General features: G+C 45.7%; 1 protein-coding gene across 3 annotated transcripts in view; it reads right to left on the minus strand.

Moving 5' to 3' along the window:
• Positions 1-18,534, minus strand: part of TMOD1 (tropomodulin 1) — a 93,690-nt gene that overhangs the window by 55,202 nt on the left and 19,954 nt on the right. For all 3 annotated transcript variants that reach the window (XM_017887563.1, XM_017887564.1, XM_017887565.1), the window contains exon 2: positions 15,427-15,594. In XM_017887563.1, the coding sequence (XP_017743052.1) occupies positions 15,427-15,546 (120 nt within the window). In that variant the 5' untranslated portion in view covers positions 15,547-15,594. The remainder of the gene's footprint in view (positions 1-15,426; positions 15,595-18,534) is intronic.

Genomic DNA, 18,534 nt, shown 5'->3' on the forward strand with positions numbered 1-18,534 from the left:
CTTTTCTTTCTTTTTTTTTTTTTTTTTTGAGATGGAGTCTTGCTCTGTCACCCAGGCTGGAGTGCAGTGGCACGATCTCAGTTAACTGCAAGCTCTGCCCCACCAGGTTCACGCCATTCTCCTGCCTCAGCCTCCTGAGTAGCTGGGACTACAGGCGCCCGCCACCGCGCCCGGCTAATTTTTTGTATTTTTAGTAGAGATGGGGTTTCACCGTATTAGCCAGGATGGTCTCGAACTCCTGACCTCGTGATCCGCCCGCCTCAGCCTCCCAAAGTGCTGGGATTACAGGCTTGAGCCACCACGCCCAGCCTGAATGGCGCACGTTAAGTGAATGATTGTATACTATGTGAATTGTATCTCCAAAAAGCTATCATTTTTTAAATGGCATATGTCATCTATGGGAGAATGATACAAGTGGCTAATGCAGTAACTGCACCAAATGGTCATGGAATGCTGAGGACAGAAAGCTCTTCATGTGCCAGTGGTTCATGGTGATGCTGAGATCGGCCAGGCTAGAGCTGGCCAAATTTCAAATGGTGCCTGTTTTACAATGTAATTTACCTTATGATGTAAATTAGTTGTGGAGAAGTTAAATGAACCTGAAGATATCGCCATAGAGCTCTCATGATTATTAGAACCTAATACTGACTCTCAGACCCGGGCTACCCAATAGGTGAGGAAAAGAGTTCCCACAACCATTTTGTTGTTGGCTCTGGCCAGGAGAGAGTATTTGGTGATCATGTATGCATAGAAAAGCACCTCTCATTCCCTTATTTCTTATTCATTCAATAAACATCTGCTAAATGAATGCTATGTGTCCAGGCAGTGTGTTAAGAGGTAAGGTTATGACCCCACAAAGAGAAATTTAAAAATTTGGAGTAACCAGGGAGATGAGAGGTGAATGGAGAAAGGAGAGTAAGATCAGAGAAAAGTTTTTCTTTGTTGATCTTTTTTTGTTGTCGTTTTGTTTGTTTGCTTTGCTTTGTTTTGTTTTTTGAGATGGAGTCTGTCTCTGCTGCCCAGGCTGGAGTGCAGTGGCGCTATCTCAGCTCACTGCAACCTCCACTTCCCAAGTTCAAGTGATTCTCCTGCCTTAGCAGCCTGAGTAGCTGGGATTATAGGTGCGTGCCACCATGCCCGGCTAATTTTTTTTTTTTTTTTTTTTTTTTTTGTATTTTTAGTAGAGATGGGGTTTCACCGTGTTGGCCAGTCTGGTCTTGAACTCCTGACCTTGTGATCCACCCACCTTGGCCTCCCAAAGTGCTGGGGTTACAGACATGAGCCACCGTACCTGGCCTAGAGAAAAAGCTTAATTACACATAGTTATTCACTAAACACATGGTAATCAAGATCCTAAAGGGAGGGGAAGGTCTACTTTATTGAATAGCAAAGAAGAATCTATAACAAGCCTATACATTACATTTAAAGGTATACTTCCATGGTGCCTGTGGGAAATTGAACTCATTTAACCTATAAGGAATTTAAATCTCAATCTTAAAATGTGCACAGGATAAATTTGCTGGGGAAGGGCCTTTTTTTTTTTTTTTTTTTTTGTAGTTAGTTCAAAGGGAAGCATCAATCTGACTCCACCAAAGCAGCCATCAATTCATTAGGGGCACTGAAAGTCACATGCACTTGTCACACAAACATCCTTACCCCAAAGACAGGTTGTGAGATTTGTATATAGGAGTCTGAGGAAATCTCCACGTCGTATTTAACAACTGGAAATTTGCTCATCTGAGGAGGGCAGTGACTAATACGTGCATGATCTTTTTATCATTACCAGACAGGAAATTTAGTGCGGGTTTTAAGGAGGAGGAAATTCTAGATTATCTCTGATCTTAGGCTAAAATTATATAATAGCTGTGAGTTACCTGGGAGTGGTGTGGACTGGGGCACACTGGAGCGTTCGTGCCTCCACACTATCCAGCTCCAGCGAACTGTTGACATGTAGGAATGTGGATGTTGTTATTCGATCTGCTCATTTTTTGTGTGAAATCTCTTGATTTTAAAATATTGACACATAGTCCAAATATTTTAAAAACAATGTTCAGGCCAAATAAAACATATCTGCTAGGCAGACTCGGCCCATAAACTGCCATTATGCCACATCTGATCTAAGGTTCCTAGCAAACTAAAATTCCATGTAAGAAAGCCAAAATATTCATTCATTTATTTCACGAATATTTACTGTGTATCCTGCCCATATCAGGTGTTGGGCTAGAGAAAGCAAGAGGTATACACATAGGTTTTAAATTTGGAATTTTTAAAATTTTGAAAATACAAAGTTTAATTTGTTCTTGAAAATGACTATAGAGGTGGAAATTCGGCAACCTTTCCTGTATTCAGTTCCCATCTCTTGATTTTTAAAATGGTGACTTCCCCTTAAATGTTGTAGAATTAAAACTCGGATGTGCAACTTGGCAGGCTAACATCGCAGTCTAATTTTCACACCCACACTCTGGAGTCCAGTTGTTCAAAGGACAATGGAAACTTGGACAGATCCTTAACTGTGCCATTAGGAGCTCTAACACCCTGCGGATAGGTGCCAGTAAAGCTAAATATCAAGTATCTGCACAGTTATCATTGCTATAGATAGGGCTTCGTGAGAAGCCATCCTGGCTAGAACCTTGTGGGCTTGTTCAGATGTTCACACATAGATAACACACAACTCACACATGTACACATACACACACAGATGTACACACGCACACATGATCACACATGTGCACACACACGTGTACATATGCATACACACAATGCAATAAAAGGATCATAGATTCCTGGCAGCTCAGAAATATAAAGCCCTAAGAGATCCTCTAGACCAATGATTTTTTTCATTTTCCAGTGGATAAACTGAGGCATAGAAAACTGAAGTCACTGGCCTAAAGTCACATAGCTTGTTAGCCTCACAGCTGGGAAGGCTGAGCTTACATAAAAATGATACTGTATATAATTAGCATATATATATATTAGCATGGTCAAGGATCTATATAACTATCTTCAGACTGGTGGCTCACCGTGCATAAAACCATGCAAAACCCTTAACCTGGTTCTTCACAGTGACAAAAAACAAGGAATTTTTTATCACTTTTCCCAAATATATCAGCTATATCTAAGGACGAGGGAATGCAAAACGTGACCCCTGGGTCTGGGCTCTGGGGTCCCAGGTTGCTATTCTGTGACTGAATTACATAGAGCTTCTTGGAAGAGGACAGGACAGGTGGTACAACCGCTTTATCGGGGATTGGAAGAAGCCAAGGGCTGGGAAAGGGAGGCGCCTCGTCTGAGGTCATACACTGGACAGAGAGCCCGGGACTCTTGACTTCCATCCCACAAAAACTTTCCATCCCACCTGACTGCCGTCCTCTGGGAACAGATCCTGGGAACCAGATGTGGCCGCACATGAGAGCCAGGTCTCCTCCCCAAGTGTTAGAAAGCCAGCTCTCCACTCCCCTGCTTATCAAATGAGTCTCAGTTTACACATGGAGAAACCGAGGCCCAGGGGCATTGAGTAACTGCCCCAGGGTAGGAGTGAAACCAAAGTGGCCTCACTTTTCAAAGTTCCAGCTGACTCCTCTTCCCTCCTCCCATTTCAAACAATTTAACCTAAGTGTGCCCTAGACACCCACCCAGCTCCACATCAGGCCAGGCCATGCCAGGCCAAACCTTTCACAGGCCAGCAGCTCCCCTAGTTGCCTTTTACAAGGGATTTGACTGGAAAAACAAAAGTTTTTAACTGGCTTGAGGATTTATTTTCCAGTTATCTGCCAGGTCTGTTTCTCCTTATGTAAAGCTTAGGCACTTATGGTCCCGTCCTGATATACAGATCTCTGCCTCTGCATTACTGGCCAGCAGCTTCCAGATCCCACTGGAAATGATTCAGTGGAGCGCTCTTCTCACATACTTTAGCCTGAGAGTGTGACAGGGACAACGGGGTGAGCCCACTCTTGCCCCAGTCACAGCGTCTTGACGTTACAAAGGGACCAGCTGGATCCAAACCTCTAAGAGCCCCACCCCCTCCAGACACAGCCTCTGCCCCAACACACACACTCTGGGACTCTTCCTCCCCCTCTTTGCTTTCTCTCACAGAGCTAGGCCTTTGGCTCAGCGGCCCTGACCTTGATGCAGGGCTGATGAAACTCAATAACTGCCATTTCCCCAGTCAACTTTATAGGGCATTAATGCCGATGTCCAAAGGCACTCCTGTAGCCCGAACCCAGTAATTACTTGTGGTGGTACCTATTTATCATAGCAGCACGGTCTCTCTCTGGTATTCACAGTACAAGGTGGGGACAAACCTTCCCTCCCTGGCTTTCCCCTAATCCTCCTTTCCTGCCTCATGTGCAGGGAAAATGTTCCATGTTCCTGTTGTGCTGGGGACTGGGTGTCCTGAAACAATGACGGTGTGATCCCGGCCCAGACAGGCTCGCAGCCACAGGGGAGATACACATCTCAGTGGTGTAGTCACCTTACTCAGCCCCAGGCTTCCTGGAGGAGGTGGTCCTGAACTGAGTCTGAGGGGCCAGGGAGGAACCAGCCAAGTGAGGAGAGGGAGTGGAGGGGCATCGCAGGGAGAGAGAAAGCACGGTGCAGCAGAAGTCCAGCAGATGAGGGTGGCATGGCCTGCTAGGGGAGGCATTAGGATCTGAGGCTGCAGTGTTCCGAAATGTCTCCTCCCATGGGCATCACCCTTGTTCCAGCCCTTGTGACTCTTGCCGGGACCACCAGAGCAGCCTCCTGGCTGGTTCCCTGCTTCCAGGTCTCTCCACCTCTGCTCCTTAGACGCCACCGACATGTACACCCGATCACATCACTCACCAACATACTCACAGATGCCCAACCACTTCCCTGACCTACGGAATCTCGACCAATTCATCAGCCAGGCATGAAGAGCTTTCCATGATTTGACTCCAACCTACTCCCACCTCTCCAGCCTCCTGAGCCTCTTCCCTTCATCAAGTAGCCCATGTTCTAGCCACTCCAGGCTGCTCCACATTCCACAGCCATGCCCTGCACTCTCCCACTGACATGCCTTTGCTCAGGCTGTGCCTTCTACTTGGAATTCCGTCACTCCAGCTCCCCTGCATTAATCTTTCAAAGCCCTTCCCTGGAGCACCCTGTTCAGCCTTTGCAGGGTTCTCCATACTGATCTGGTGAATCTTGCTCCGAACTCCCCTAGGCATGTTGCCAGCTCTTGTATAATGCTCATCTTACTCTGTGGAGCATATCTATGCCGTATGTCTCTCCCCAAGGATACCGGGTGCCCCTCAAGGGCCAGCTGGGATATATCTTAGACTTCTCTGAATCCCCAGCACCAAGCCCTGAATGCTAAGAGAATGTGGTCTGAGTTGTCCACAGTCACACAACACTGATGCTCCAGCTGGGAACAGGGTGATATGACTTGGACTCCCTTCAGGCCCACATCGCACCTGCTGTCCCAAGCCATTGGCTTTTCCACCCAGCTGCTGTTCCCAAGTGGGTTTTGGGGAGAGGGACATATTATGAAAGGTGTCAGAGTTGGGGAGTATCTAGTATGAGACCAAGGTTCACTGTTGTGGGTTTTGGAAAGTGCCAAGCTAAAAAGTGAGACTTTTACAATGCTTTCTTTGAGGACCTAGATTTGGTTAAATTCCTGCCAACTCCTCTCAATCCATCTCAGGGCTTTCAGCAGAGCAGAACATCAGGCCATCACACTAGTGAACTCACAGTGATAGACTCCAAATCGTCCCTGATTCCAGCTTCCCCTTCTTTAGCAATAAAAGAAAGCCTCCACTTTTTAGTTGAGTTCTTGGCTGCTCAGATTAAAGGCTACACTTTGCAGCTCCCTTGCAGCTAGGTTGAGTCATATAATTAAGTTCCAGGCAATTATATGAGAAGTGTCCAGTGGCAATTTCTGGTAACTTTCCTTAAAAGGGACTTGAATCCTGGCTTTTCTCCTTTCTTTTATCCCTCCCCCCTCTCCACCCCTTTTTCTCTATTTGGATGCCTGGAATGTGGCTATTATGGCTATAGGGCTAAACCTTAGGAATGGCAGAAAGATGAGCTGGACAGAGTCTAGGACTCTGAGAAGTCTGGGCAGCTGAGCTGCATCCCAGCCCTAGATTGCCTACCTGTGGACTTTTACCTGAGGGATGGATAAAACACTGCACAAATCACATTTATCTGAGTCTCTGTTACTTGTAGCGAAGCTGCACCCTACCTGATAACCTGGGTTCTCAGCCAAGGGCTGTGAGGCCACAGATGGGGCACGGGTTCTCTCTGGTTTTGGATTCCCTATCTGTAAAATGAGGGTTAAGAGCCCTTTTATCTTGAAACCTCAGAATAAGGGTTTAACTCCATACAGAAGCAGCTTCTTGCCAGTCAGTTTTACCATCACTGGGTATGATCATTCACTTTCATTCAACTGAACAGACACTGCATTATGGAGGTGCTCTGCCAGGGCAGTCACATCTGGTTGTGCAGGTTGTGCACTGCACTAAGCCAAGGACATGATTCACTCTCTAGTCTATGTGAACAGTGTCTCCTGGAGTACAGCGTGCAACTTGCACAACTATACCTGGCTGCACTGTATCTGTGGCCATACAGTATGGTTCCCAGTCTCAAAATACTTAGATTCTAGTGGACAAATCATATACTCAGGCTCACATTTATTAAGGACCACCATGTGCTAGGCACTGGGCTAGGTGCTTTTCATCTAATCATACATGTATATGTTTGTGTATGTGTCTATTTTTTATGCTAAAACAAACATCTGCCATACGAGGTAGAACCAGAGCTGCAAACCGAGAGGCCTACAGGCAAATTAAATGCTAACACTCGGTTGGGTTTGTCTGGCCCGTGCATTTAAATGAGCTATCAGCATTTTAAAATAAGGAGCTTACACATTTTTTTAAAATCCAGATTTCCAACATCTCTGGAAACATTAGGTGATGTGGCAATACCAGGTCTGTACTCTCATACTGGCAACAATTAGTGGAGCTGAAAATGGTGGGCCCTTTAGACAAACTCCCATTTGCCTCAGTCCCCACCACTCCCTGTTGCCTCTGACACAGAGGCCAAGGTCAGTTACTACACAGCACTGGTTTTGCAGTTGCTTTTATTTCTGAAAATGTAGATGGTAAGGGAAACTTTTCTTACATATACCTATCTTTAAAAGTGAGAAAGTAATAGATAAGCCAAGATGACCACATGGCTCAAGAAAACTGACCCATCTTCCTTCCTTCATGTAGGTCACTTACATGACGTGTGGGTACTCGGTTTGCTGCCTCCCAGTAGAAAGTGCTCAGTAGAGTGGCAGCGATGGTGAATAGAAAGGGAGACAGAAAGGCAGGGTTTAAACTTTATCTGTAGCGATTTCTTTTTTTTTTTTAAGAATGATGAGAACCAAATAAGGCAAAATTTTAACGTTTGCTAAATTCAGATGATGACAACATAGGTGTATACTGTACTATCCTATGTGTTTACAATGTTTCCTATTCAACATGTCAAAATCAAAAAGGAAACAGCTCAGTGTCGTCAGGGCGGAGCAGGTGCTGTGCTAGGGGTGTGAAGGTAAAAGAGTCTAAAAGGCTTCTGAGGGAGGGGAGGAAAGGTCAAGCCTTGAAAAATGGGAGGAAGTGAGGGGCTTCAGGTCAAAGAGGTTCCCCAGCCAGAGGAGGGGTTGGGAGAGGTGGTCATGGGTCCAGAAGGCAGAGGATGGGATGGGGACACACAGACGCCTGGCCTGACTTGCCCTCACCCCGCCAGGCCCGTCCTCGTCTCCGTGCACGGCAGGCAGTGTTTCTAAGGATGTGTGCCTATTTTTAGAGGAGAGATTTATTTCTTTCCATTTCAACTGTTTACTTCTATCCTGGGCTTGCGATTCTGCCGGTTTGTGTTACAAAGGAGAATCATGGCCCTGTGGACCAAACTTGGCTGCTTCCTGGATGGCCAAGAGTGTCTTTGCCTTAAAGGATATGATTTAGGACACAAGTAGGAGGATTTTATGATCATCTAATGGGAAGCCATGTGGAGTGACAGGAAGTACCAGGTGGGCGCCTTGGCTCTGCCGCTGACTTGCTGTGTGACCTTGAACGAGTCCTTTCCCGTCTTTCCACTTCAGGGTTTTGTTGATGCTTGGATGTTTCATCAGTGAAATGGTAATAATGACACCTCACAGGATGGTATGAGGATTTGATGAAATACAGAAAACACCAACTGTGTCCAGGACAGACTCCAAAATCAGGCTTTCTCTACTGGTACCACATATGTAGATGCCCGGTGGGGTACTGTTAGATGATTTCCAAGTGTCCTTGGAGCTCTGGGATTCTCCATTTCTGTTTTCCATTATTTCATCCTGCAATTCATGGCCCTTTGTTCTCAGAACTCTTTTTTTTTTTTTTTTTTTTTTTTTTTTTTTTTTTTTTTTTTTGAGATGGAGTCTTGCTCTGTCACCCAGGCTAGAGTGCAGTGGTGTGATCTTGGCTCACTGCAACCTCCGCCTCCCAGGTTTCAAACAATTCTGTTGTCTCAGCCTCTCAAGTAGCTGGCATTACAGGTGCACACCACCACGCCTAGCTAATTTTTGTATTTTAAGTAGAGACAGGGTTTCTCCATGTTGGCCAGGCTGATTTCGAACTCCTGACCTCAAGTAATCTGCCTGCCTTGGCCCCCAAAAGTGCTGAGATTATAGGTGCGAGCCACTGCACCCGGTCTGTTCTCAGAACTCTTGACACATTATGGACTAAGGAAGGCAGCATCTGTCTGAATTGTATCAATAGCTGTGTGATTCTGGGCACCTATTTCTTTATCTACAGAATGACATTAACCTCATCCTATGAGGATCAATCTTATAAGATCCTTGTAAATATTTTATGAAATGATGCCCATAAAATGCTTAGCACAGCACCTGGCATGTAAGAACACCTTAGCAGAGGCTGGGTGCAGTGGTTCACGTCTGTAATCCCAGCACTTTGGGAGGCCAAGGCAGGTGGATGACCTGAGGTCAGGAGTTCGAGACCAGCCTGGCCAACACGGTGAAACCCCCACCTCTACTAAAAATACAAAAATTAGCTGGGCCTGGTGATGCACACCTGTAATCCCAGCTACTCAGGAGGCTGAGGCAGGAGAATCACTTGAACCTGGGAGGCAGAAGTTGCAGTGAGCAGAGATCACACCATTGCACTCCAGCCTGGGCAACAAGAGTGAAACCCTGTCTCAAAAAACAAACAAACAAACAACAACAACAACAGAAAACACCTTGGTAGAAAATCATGGTTATTATTATCCAGGCTTTGCAGAGGGTCTGTGGTTTTCCATTATTGTCTGTATGGTTATATTGTGTTGCAGATTCCTGACAGCTGACTTTAAAATCAACTCTTAGGACCCAGTTTCTTTACAAGGTTGAATTATCTCTACCATCTTCTCTCCTGCGAATATTTTGAGGCTTTTGGTGAGACAGTTTAAAAAATGTTCTGCCTTTTCCCCAAAGCCTCATTAACCATCAATATTTACGGTTAAATTCCTTGTGTTTGTGGATTCTTCTTTTCTTTAAAGATTAGTCTTTATTGTGAAAATAACATAACAACTTCAAAAGAAGTCAAGTTGGAAATAACAATTTGCTCATAATTCTCCAGTCTGCTCTCTGTGAGTTTCCTTCTGGGCTAGTCTCAGAGGTGCTCCCAGGGGCAGTTAACAGCACAGGTTACCGGGCCAAGACTATCCAGGTTGGAATCCCAGCACCACTCAGATTGCATCCTGGGCAGGTTACTTTATATCTCTAAGCCTCGGCTTCTCCATCTTTAAAATGGGGCTAATGACTGAACCCTCCCAGAGGACTAAATGAGATAATCCACATAGGGCTTTGCTCATGGCACACCCAGGAAGTATTGAGTGTCTATTGCTCATAAGAAAACTGTACACTGCTCCCTGCAGAAGTCACAATGACTTGTCATTCTTAAAACCTCTCTCTGTGTTGCTCCCACCACCTGGTACAAAGGCAATCTGAACTGAGGAACTGGCTCCGCTTCAGAGCAGCATCCACTTAACTCCAGAGAGACGAGAAAGGGCAGATCCTCTGGGGAATCAGTCAACAGAGGATACTTTTAGCACATGAAGCATTCCTTTCCCGAGGGAGTCCAAGTGCAACAATCTCATGATAAGCTCGAGTTTTTCCAGAGTGAGAGATAGAAAGTTTCGGGGACTTTTTTTTTTTTTTTTTTTTTTTTTTAATGTGCACAAGTTTGGAATCCTCTGCTGCAAACAGAGCTGCTTTCCAAGTCCTCGTACTCCATTCTGTCACATGACACTGGGGCTTAACAATTGCATAACCAGAAGCATCACCCTTTGAAGTGTTTGTTGAATTCAGGTACTGAGTGAGGCAGCCAAGAATGGTTCAAATAAATCATATGTGGTTAGAGCTGGAGGGGGCTTCCAAGGCCATCTAGGCCGACTGCATCCGTTTTAGAGGCAGGAAAATTGAGATCCAAAGAAGGAAAATCATATCTGGAGCAGAGCCAGGACTGGAATCTGGACTTCTGTACCTCAGGCTCTTTCCCAGAAAAAAGAGGGATGATTTTCATACAGCAGCCCCCAACCACAAAACTAGAGCACATCTGCAGCCAAACTCTCTCCCTGAACACTCCCATGAGAACTTGGAGTGGCATAGCTAAGTTGTGAACTCCAGACCCACACATAGTGGCTCTGCCATTGCCTAGCTGTGGGACTTTGGACAAGTTACTTCACCTCTCAGTTTCCTCATCTGTAAAATGGGGATGATAACAGGGCCTGCCTCCTAGGATCATGATGATGGTCAAATGAGTTAATATTTTCAAAGTCCTTAGAACAGCACCTGCAAATAGTGAGTGTCATCTAAGCACTCATTAAACAAAAATAAAAACAGGAGGAATATGGACTATAACAGAGAGGGCAGTGGCCTTGGTGCCAAGGGACCAGGGTTCGGATCTGGTTCTGCTTGGATGTATGACCTAGAGCAAGTTCTTTCCCTTCTCTGGGCTCTGCTCCTGCTCTGAAGCGGTGGGAGGGGCGGACACCTGCTGGCCAGCTAGGAGTCTCTCATTGTCTGCATATCTTTGGCCTCTCCCTGTGCTGTGATTTCAGAGCATGGGCCAAGGGAGGGCAAAACTAGAACTGGAATGTTTGTGCTCTCCAAAAGAAGGGAGGCCCTCTAGGCCTTTTCGAAGCTCACATACTGTCTTGCAAATCAGGTAACAGAGCTGATCTTAATGAAGGGGCCGATTGTGTGACTGGGACAGAAACCCACTGGCCTCCATTATCTCCTATCCTCTCTCTGGTTTCTCTTCTCTTTTCTTTGAACTGAAAGAGAAAGGGGTCTTTGAAAATGCCAACTGGGAAACCACAGTGGTGTGAGAATCGCAGGTTTCAGATGGCCCATGCCCGCCCCACACCCCTGTGCTCAGTTACTTTTCTCCTGCCAGAGCGGGAGGTGCACACACTCTGGAGCCTGTTTGAAATCCGAGTCTCCATGCCTGCCCGGGTCCTGTGACCCTCAGCAAGCTGAGCCCCAGGTGCCCTGTCCCTCCAGTAGCACAAGTGGAGTGTCCCTTCCCTGCTAATCACCTGGGCGGGAGAGCTGGCTGTGTGAGAGCTGCAGGGGCCCTGGGTATTTGCTGCTGAGCCTGGATGCTCTGATATGTGGGGTGGCAGACCTGAGGGAGCTCTTTGCCAGTGTGGGCGTGAAATGGAATGCAGTTCCTGGTGGATGCACTCTGGGTTCTGAGAGACCTCCTCCATCTGTCCCCCTCCACTCCCAGGTCTGACGCTTGGCTCTGACCTTTGTCATCACCTGCCTTATTTGTAGCCACAGCCTGACCTGACCTCATCCCCATGCAGCAGCTCAGGGCAACTCAAACAGCCCAAAAGGCCCACGGGGCCCTCAGGTGCACTTCTCCCTGGGAGTGGCAAAGATTTCCCCATGGGAGCGCCTCCCCCCTCTCACCCATCTCCCTGACACCCCTCCAGGCCATATGTCCTCAGTGTCACCTCCCAAAACCAACGAACTCTTTGAGTCTCTGACCCTTTGGGCTCCCTGAATCTACTGAGCAAAGTCTAAACCCTGCCATCCCCTCTTCCCCCACATTATCTATCCCAACCCTCCTTTCTAATCTCATCTGACCCTCCACAGAAACCACACTAAGATTCCCATCCCCAATTACCTTCCCTACACAACACTCTCCTTGTGGCCTTTCTCAAGGCCTTCACTCTGCATGGAATTAGAAAAATCCAGGGCCCAGTTCCAGTGTTACCTGCTCTGTGATGCCTCACACCAGTAAGAGTTCATCTCCTGGCAGAGCTTCCTGTCTGCTCCGTGTTGAGCGCAGTGTATTATGCCTGTGTCCCCACCAGCCTGTGCTCCTGAAAGGCAGAGTCCCAGCCAGGCTCCCCTGTTGGTGCCCAGTACAGTGCTTGGTGCTCGGCAGGTAACCAAGTCACATTTATTGAGTTAACTGGAATTGGCTACATGCCTCTTTTGTTCTCCCTTTATAAAGCTGTTTGTTCTTGGAATTCTGTGTGACAGTGATCTAGGATAGAATTAGAACAGAATAATTTTACAGCTTGATTTTTTCTTGCCTACATGGCTTGTTTTTACTGAAACACAGGCTAATGGGGAGAGATGATGCGGGGGAAGAAAGAAACGCAAGGCTCTTTCCACCAATGCTGACTTCTGATCAACTTGAGCAGCCTCATCAGGAAACCACGTTCTCGTGGCAGGCAGGGGAAGGTCGTGAATATCAGGAAGAGGAGGACACACTGCTGGAGGGATGTGTAATTCCATGGGGCCTGGGACCCAGGAGCCCAAGGCAAGGATTCTGAGTTATCTGGAATGAAGCCACTTAATCACACCTGGGTATAAGACCAGATTATAAGTCAGGTTAGTTTAACCCTGAAAATGACCAGCCAACTCTGTTATTCCATGACTAGGGACATTGAGGTCTAGGAAGGATGGCAGCTTGGTCCACGGTCACATGGAGTGGAAGAGACAGGGCTGGGATTGGAAGCAAAACACCTAACTTCTAGTCCTGCATTTTTCCATCTGCACTGTGCTCCCTGGATGTTAGCAGTGGCCATCTGTGTGTGAGTGAGATTGAAGTGTTGTTTTCTTTATGGATCACTATGAAACCAGAGTTGAGCAATGGCTGGTTTAAAAAAAGGATGTGATACATTCCATATTTAATTAAAAATATATAACATGGAACATTTACTCAGCTCAGTAACTTTCATTATCTACCTTCTCTGCGCTGGTCAGTGACCTGGGTGCCTGGGATATAGCTGTAGGATGAAGACCCCTGTCTAGGAGGCCACCTACGAACCCCTCTATGTCCATGCTTACAGTTCTAGTGTGACTTGCTAAACCACATACACAACCAAACAGACTTTTGACTCTTAACACTGTGTACCCTGACTGCAGGGATGAATTCTGAGCATTAAACACACTTCTAAATGTGCCAACTAAGAAATGCAATGATAAAACATCAAACATTAAATGAGAAGGATTCTTCTGGTCCTTTATTTCTCAGCTCATTCATTCCATGACACATGTTCTCCACCATCCTGAAGCTGCTGGCTTGATACAATGGGGTAATGGCCTTTTGAAGACACAGTTACAGTGCCAGCTAGGTGGCCACACCTTACAGGCTGGGGCAACATTCTCCAGAAGGCGGTATATGCTCTGAATCAGTGGCAGTTGCTGATGCCATTTCTCCCATAGCTAGGATTCGTGGGTCAGGGAATCAAGGTTGGAAACATGAGTGGCGCCACTCACCATTACTCCTAGTGATCCACTAGCAAAACTTTCACTTATTGTTCCCATGACCCTATGGTCTGCTGGCCTAGAAGTCTTGGTTTCAAAGGAGGAAAGTTCCACTAGGAGACACAATAATTCCATTAAACTGGAAGTTAAAACTGCCACCAGCCCGCTTTGGGCTCCTCATGACTCTGAATCAACGAGCAAAGAAGGGAGTTACTGGGGGTGATGGATGCTGACTACTAAGGAGAAATTGGATAGCTATTGCACAAGGGAGGTGAGAAAGTGTATGTCTGGATAGAGGAGAGCCCTTAGGGCATTTTTAAGTATTACCATGCCCTGTGATTAGGGTCCATGGAAAACTACAACAAACTAATCCAGGCAGGACTACTAATGGCCCAGGCCTTTCAGAAATGAAAGCTTAGGTCACCCCATTGGGTAAAGAACCACAACCAGCTGAGGTGCTTGCTAAAGGCAAAGAATGGGTAATGAAGCAGGGTAGCTATCAATACCAGCCACAACTACCTGAGTAGTTACAGAAATGAAGACTGTAATTGTCATGAGTACTTCCTCCTTATTTTGTGAACACTTGTGTTGTGTGTGTGAGTGTGTGTAGCAAATATCTTTGCTCTTTCCCTTTCTTATTCCCTTATCACGTAACACAAGATTGTTTGATACTGACTTTACTGTTATTGATTGTATTGGCTTTGTATAATAGGATTTAAGTATCATTAATTTTACATTATAGTATTTAAGTTACAGGACAGCAAGGAGAAGAATAAACATCACTCATGGACTTTACCTCCTCTTCTGGGGAAGGTGATAGTGTGTTTTCCTAACATGATAGTTGTATCATGTTAGGCAGAATTATGACATCATTACTGTCTTTATTTGGAAATTAAGTATGGTTTAAAGAGATGTACATGTGTGTCAAGCTGACAAGGGGTAGACTGTGATGGTTAATTTTGGGTGTTGACTTGACCATGGGATGCTCAGACATTTGGTCAAACATGATTCTGGGTGTGTCTGTGAGGGTGTTTCTGGATGAGATTAATATTTGAATCAGTAGACTGAGTAACACAGATTGTTCCCCCTGATATGGCGGCGGGGGGGCATCCAATCAGTTGAAGACCTGAATAGGGGAAAAAAGCTGACCCTCCTCCAAGTAGGCGGGGATTTCCTCCTGCCTGACTGCCTTGAGCTGGAACACTGCCTTTTTTCTGCCTTTGGATTCAAACTAAAACATCTTTTCCCAGACCCAACTCTTCCTGGGTCTTCGGCCTGCTGGTTATTTGTATTTGTATTGGAACTATACCATCGGCTCTCCTGGGCCTCCACCTTAGCAACTGCAGATCTTGCCGGTCTCTACAGCCTTGTGAGCTAACGCCTTATAATAAAATCTCTCTCTCTCCTTCTCTCTCTGTCTCTACACACACACACACACACACACACACACACACACACACACACACCCTATTGGTTCTCTCTTTCTCTGGAGAACTCTAATACAACACATTAAAAGAAAAATCTGCAAAGGCAAAGTTATTCTAATGTCATTGCCATGGAAGGAAAAAGGAAGTGGTGGCTTTAGGAAGCACCCACCTGTCCCTCCCCAGCTCCCCTCACTGGTGACAGTGTGCTCCCCTTTAGCACCTACTCACATCAGGGTCCAGCTCATCCAGCTCATTTTCCAGGGTCCTGAGCTCTTCCTCTGTGAGGGCTCCAAGGATTTCATCTTCATCCAGGTCACGGTATTTCTCTAGTTCTCGTCTGTATGACATCGTGGAAGAACTTGTCTGTGTCTCCTGAGTTTCTGCGCTGATTAATACCTACCAGAAAGACAAGAATCTTAGAAAGACCTATCTCAAATTTGCTCTCTCAGAGCAAATGGAGGCTCATCATTCACACAGCGGCCTGGGTACATTTTATGAATCACCAGGATAATCATGACTATGGTGGAATACTACACTAAGTTTGGCTAATTCTCTAATAAAACTGTGCAAGGTAAAGTCCTGAGATCATGTAAGTTAATGAATTGTAATTGGTTATAATTGGCATGGACATTAATTACAAGTAAATGGGTAATTATAAATGGCTTATGAGTGCCTGAAAACAATGTTATTCTTCAAGGAGTTCAAATACTTTTCTGTATAACTCTCCACCTTTCACCCTACACACCAGAGGGAATCATGAATGCTGGAAACTCTGCCAAAACTGAGTTTAAAAGGGGCAGGGGAGTATCGATGGTTAATTGAGCACCTACTGCACACAGGCCCGTCACCTATACCATCTCATTCAATCCTTACAAAAGGTAGTTTATAGAAATAGCTAACTTTAACTACTGTATGTCAAGCTGCGTGTTAAGTACTTCACAAGGACTTTCTCATTTAACCTATGAGGTAGGTATTTACTATTATCCCCATTTCATAGACAAGGACTTAGTGAGGTTAAGTGACTTACCCAAACGACACTACTAGGAAGCAGCAGCTCCACATTTAAACGCAGACCTTCTCTGCGGAGTCACCCAGTGGCATGGCCAGGGGGCTGCCTAGTCCAGAGTCCCCATTTCTCCCCAGAGGGAGCCAGTTCAGAGGGAAGAAGTTCAGAGGGTTCCCCATCAGGACCTGGGGAACCAGGGTTCACCTCTGCTGCTTCCCAGACTGCTCTCTCTTGCTGGAGAAGCCTACCGTTCATTTCCTGTTTCACAGATGACACCTAACGCCTATGTTTGGACCCTGTCTCTGCTACATCCCATAACCACGACATTTTCAGACCTGTTAACTCATCTGAGCCTCTCCACACATCCTGGAGGTTCGTCTTTTTTTTTTTTTTTTTTTTCCCCTTTTTTATACCTTGAAGATCTTCCTGGATACTAATAGGTCTTTTAATTAAAATATTTTTATTAGTGAAAAAACTGAGGGATGGCCTAGGGCTTGACTCAGGACCCCTGACATCAGTCCGAGGGTGCTCTCTACTCCACCACACCACCTCCCCTGAGCTAGGATGGACAGCAGGACCTCGAGCCCTATTGTCCTCCAGCTTAGCTAAATGTAGTACCGTGCATAGAATCAGTGTGATGAGTTATATTGTGTCTCCCAAAAACTCATATATAAGGCTGGATGCGGTGGCTCATGCCTATAATCTTAGCAATTTGGGAGGCTGAGGTAAGAGGATTGCTTGAGCCCAGAAGTTTGAGACCAGCCTGGGCAACATAGTGAGACCCCATCTCTACAAAAAATACAAAAATTAGCCGGGCATGGTCGTGCGGCACCTATAGTCTCAGCTACTCAGAAGGCTGAGGTGGGAGGATCCCTTGAGCCCAGGAGGTCAAGGCTGCAGTGAGCCACGTTCTCACCACTGCACTCCAGCCTGGGTGACAGAGTGAGATCCAGTCTCAAAAAAGTAAATAAATAAATAAAATAAAAATAAAAGTTCATATGTTGAATTTCTAACCCCCAGTATCTCAGTAACCTAGTATCACATTGCAAGTTAGAATGTGACCTTACCTGGAAATAGGGTCATTGCAGATGTAAGTAGTTAAGTTTAGACACGGTCTTACTGGATAGAGTGGGCCCCTAATCCAATATTTTACCTGGGATTATAAACAGGGAAAATTTGGACACAGACACAGCGACTAAGAGAACACCATGTGACAATGAATGCAGAGATTGGGGTGATGCTACTACAAGCCAAGGAATGCCAAAGATTGCCAGCAAGCCACCAGAAGCCAGCCCCAGAAGGAACCCACCCTGCCAACACCTTGATCTCAGACTTCTAGCCTCCAACACTGTGTGACAGTACATTTCTGTTATTTAAACCGCCCAGTGCTGGAATTTTGTCACAGCAGCCCAGGCAAACTTATGTAACAGATATGACCTTTTTCACAGCAATGTACGTATGTAGATCTCCAAGCAAGCCAACCAGCCAACCCACCCATGGCTTATCTGTGAAATCATGATGAAATTTTCTAGAGTAGAGAAAAATGAAAACTAGGAAAGGACAATCAACCAATCGATCCAAAAGCTGGGATTAGTTGTTAATTAAAAATAATTAAAGTCATCTAAAATAAATGAAAACCAAAGTTCACTAAGCTAATAGAAAAAGTCTCTGTCTCAGAAAGCAGAGAGCACATTTTATCAGTGTAAGCCTGTGCATGTGTGGGCCTATTTGCAGGAGAAGTCCAAGTATATGACAGCTGGCTTGATAAGAAGGACTTGCTTCCCAAATACAGAAACCCCAGTGCCACCCTTTTCTCTAAGAATGGCTCAGCTTGGCCTAACGTCCTCCTTTGACCAGGCCCCAAGAATGCAATGCTCAGACCATAAATGGCCCCCCACCACTTGATCCATTTCTATTACTTCCAAAGAAAGCACAACCAGCTGACAGTGCTCTGGTATTGATGAAAAAACCTTCCTGAAGGCCATCAGAAAGCAGCCTAATTTGGCTTTTCCTAAGTGAAGCTAGGATGGGGAGAGGATCCATGATCTCTGTGCTGGGGCCAAGAGGGACTCTAATGAAGGGCTTGGAGTCTTCCAGAACCAACTCACAGAGATGTCCAGAACTGCCTTAAAACTGCATCTCTTAGAGGGGCTGCAAACACAAGCTTTTGGTGCTCAAGCGGGTTTTGGGTTATATGAAGTTCCCAAGGACTCTGGACTGCAGGACTTCTCAAAAGTGTTGGTATATGGGTATACAATGGAGTCTCCAAAAGGAATAGGTTGCAAGCAGAATTACCCCAGTCTTTTTTTTTTTTTTTTTTTTTTTTTTTT

Source organism: Rhinopithecus bieti, unplaced genomic scaffold, assembly GCF_001698545.2.
Source record: "Rhinopithecus bieti isolate Rb0 unplaced genomic scaffold, ASM169854v2 scaffold_16773, whole genome shotgun sequence".
Taxonomy (NCBI): Eukaryota; Metazoa; Chordata; class Mammalia; order Primates; family Cercopithecidae; genus Rhinopithecus; species Rhinopithecus bieti.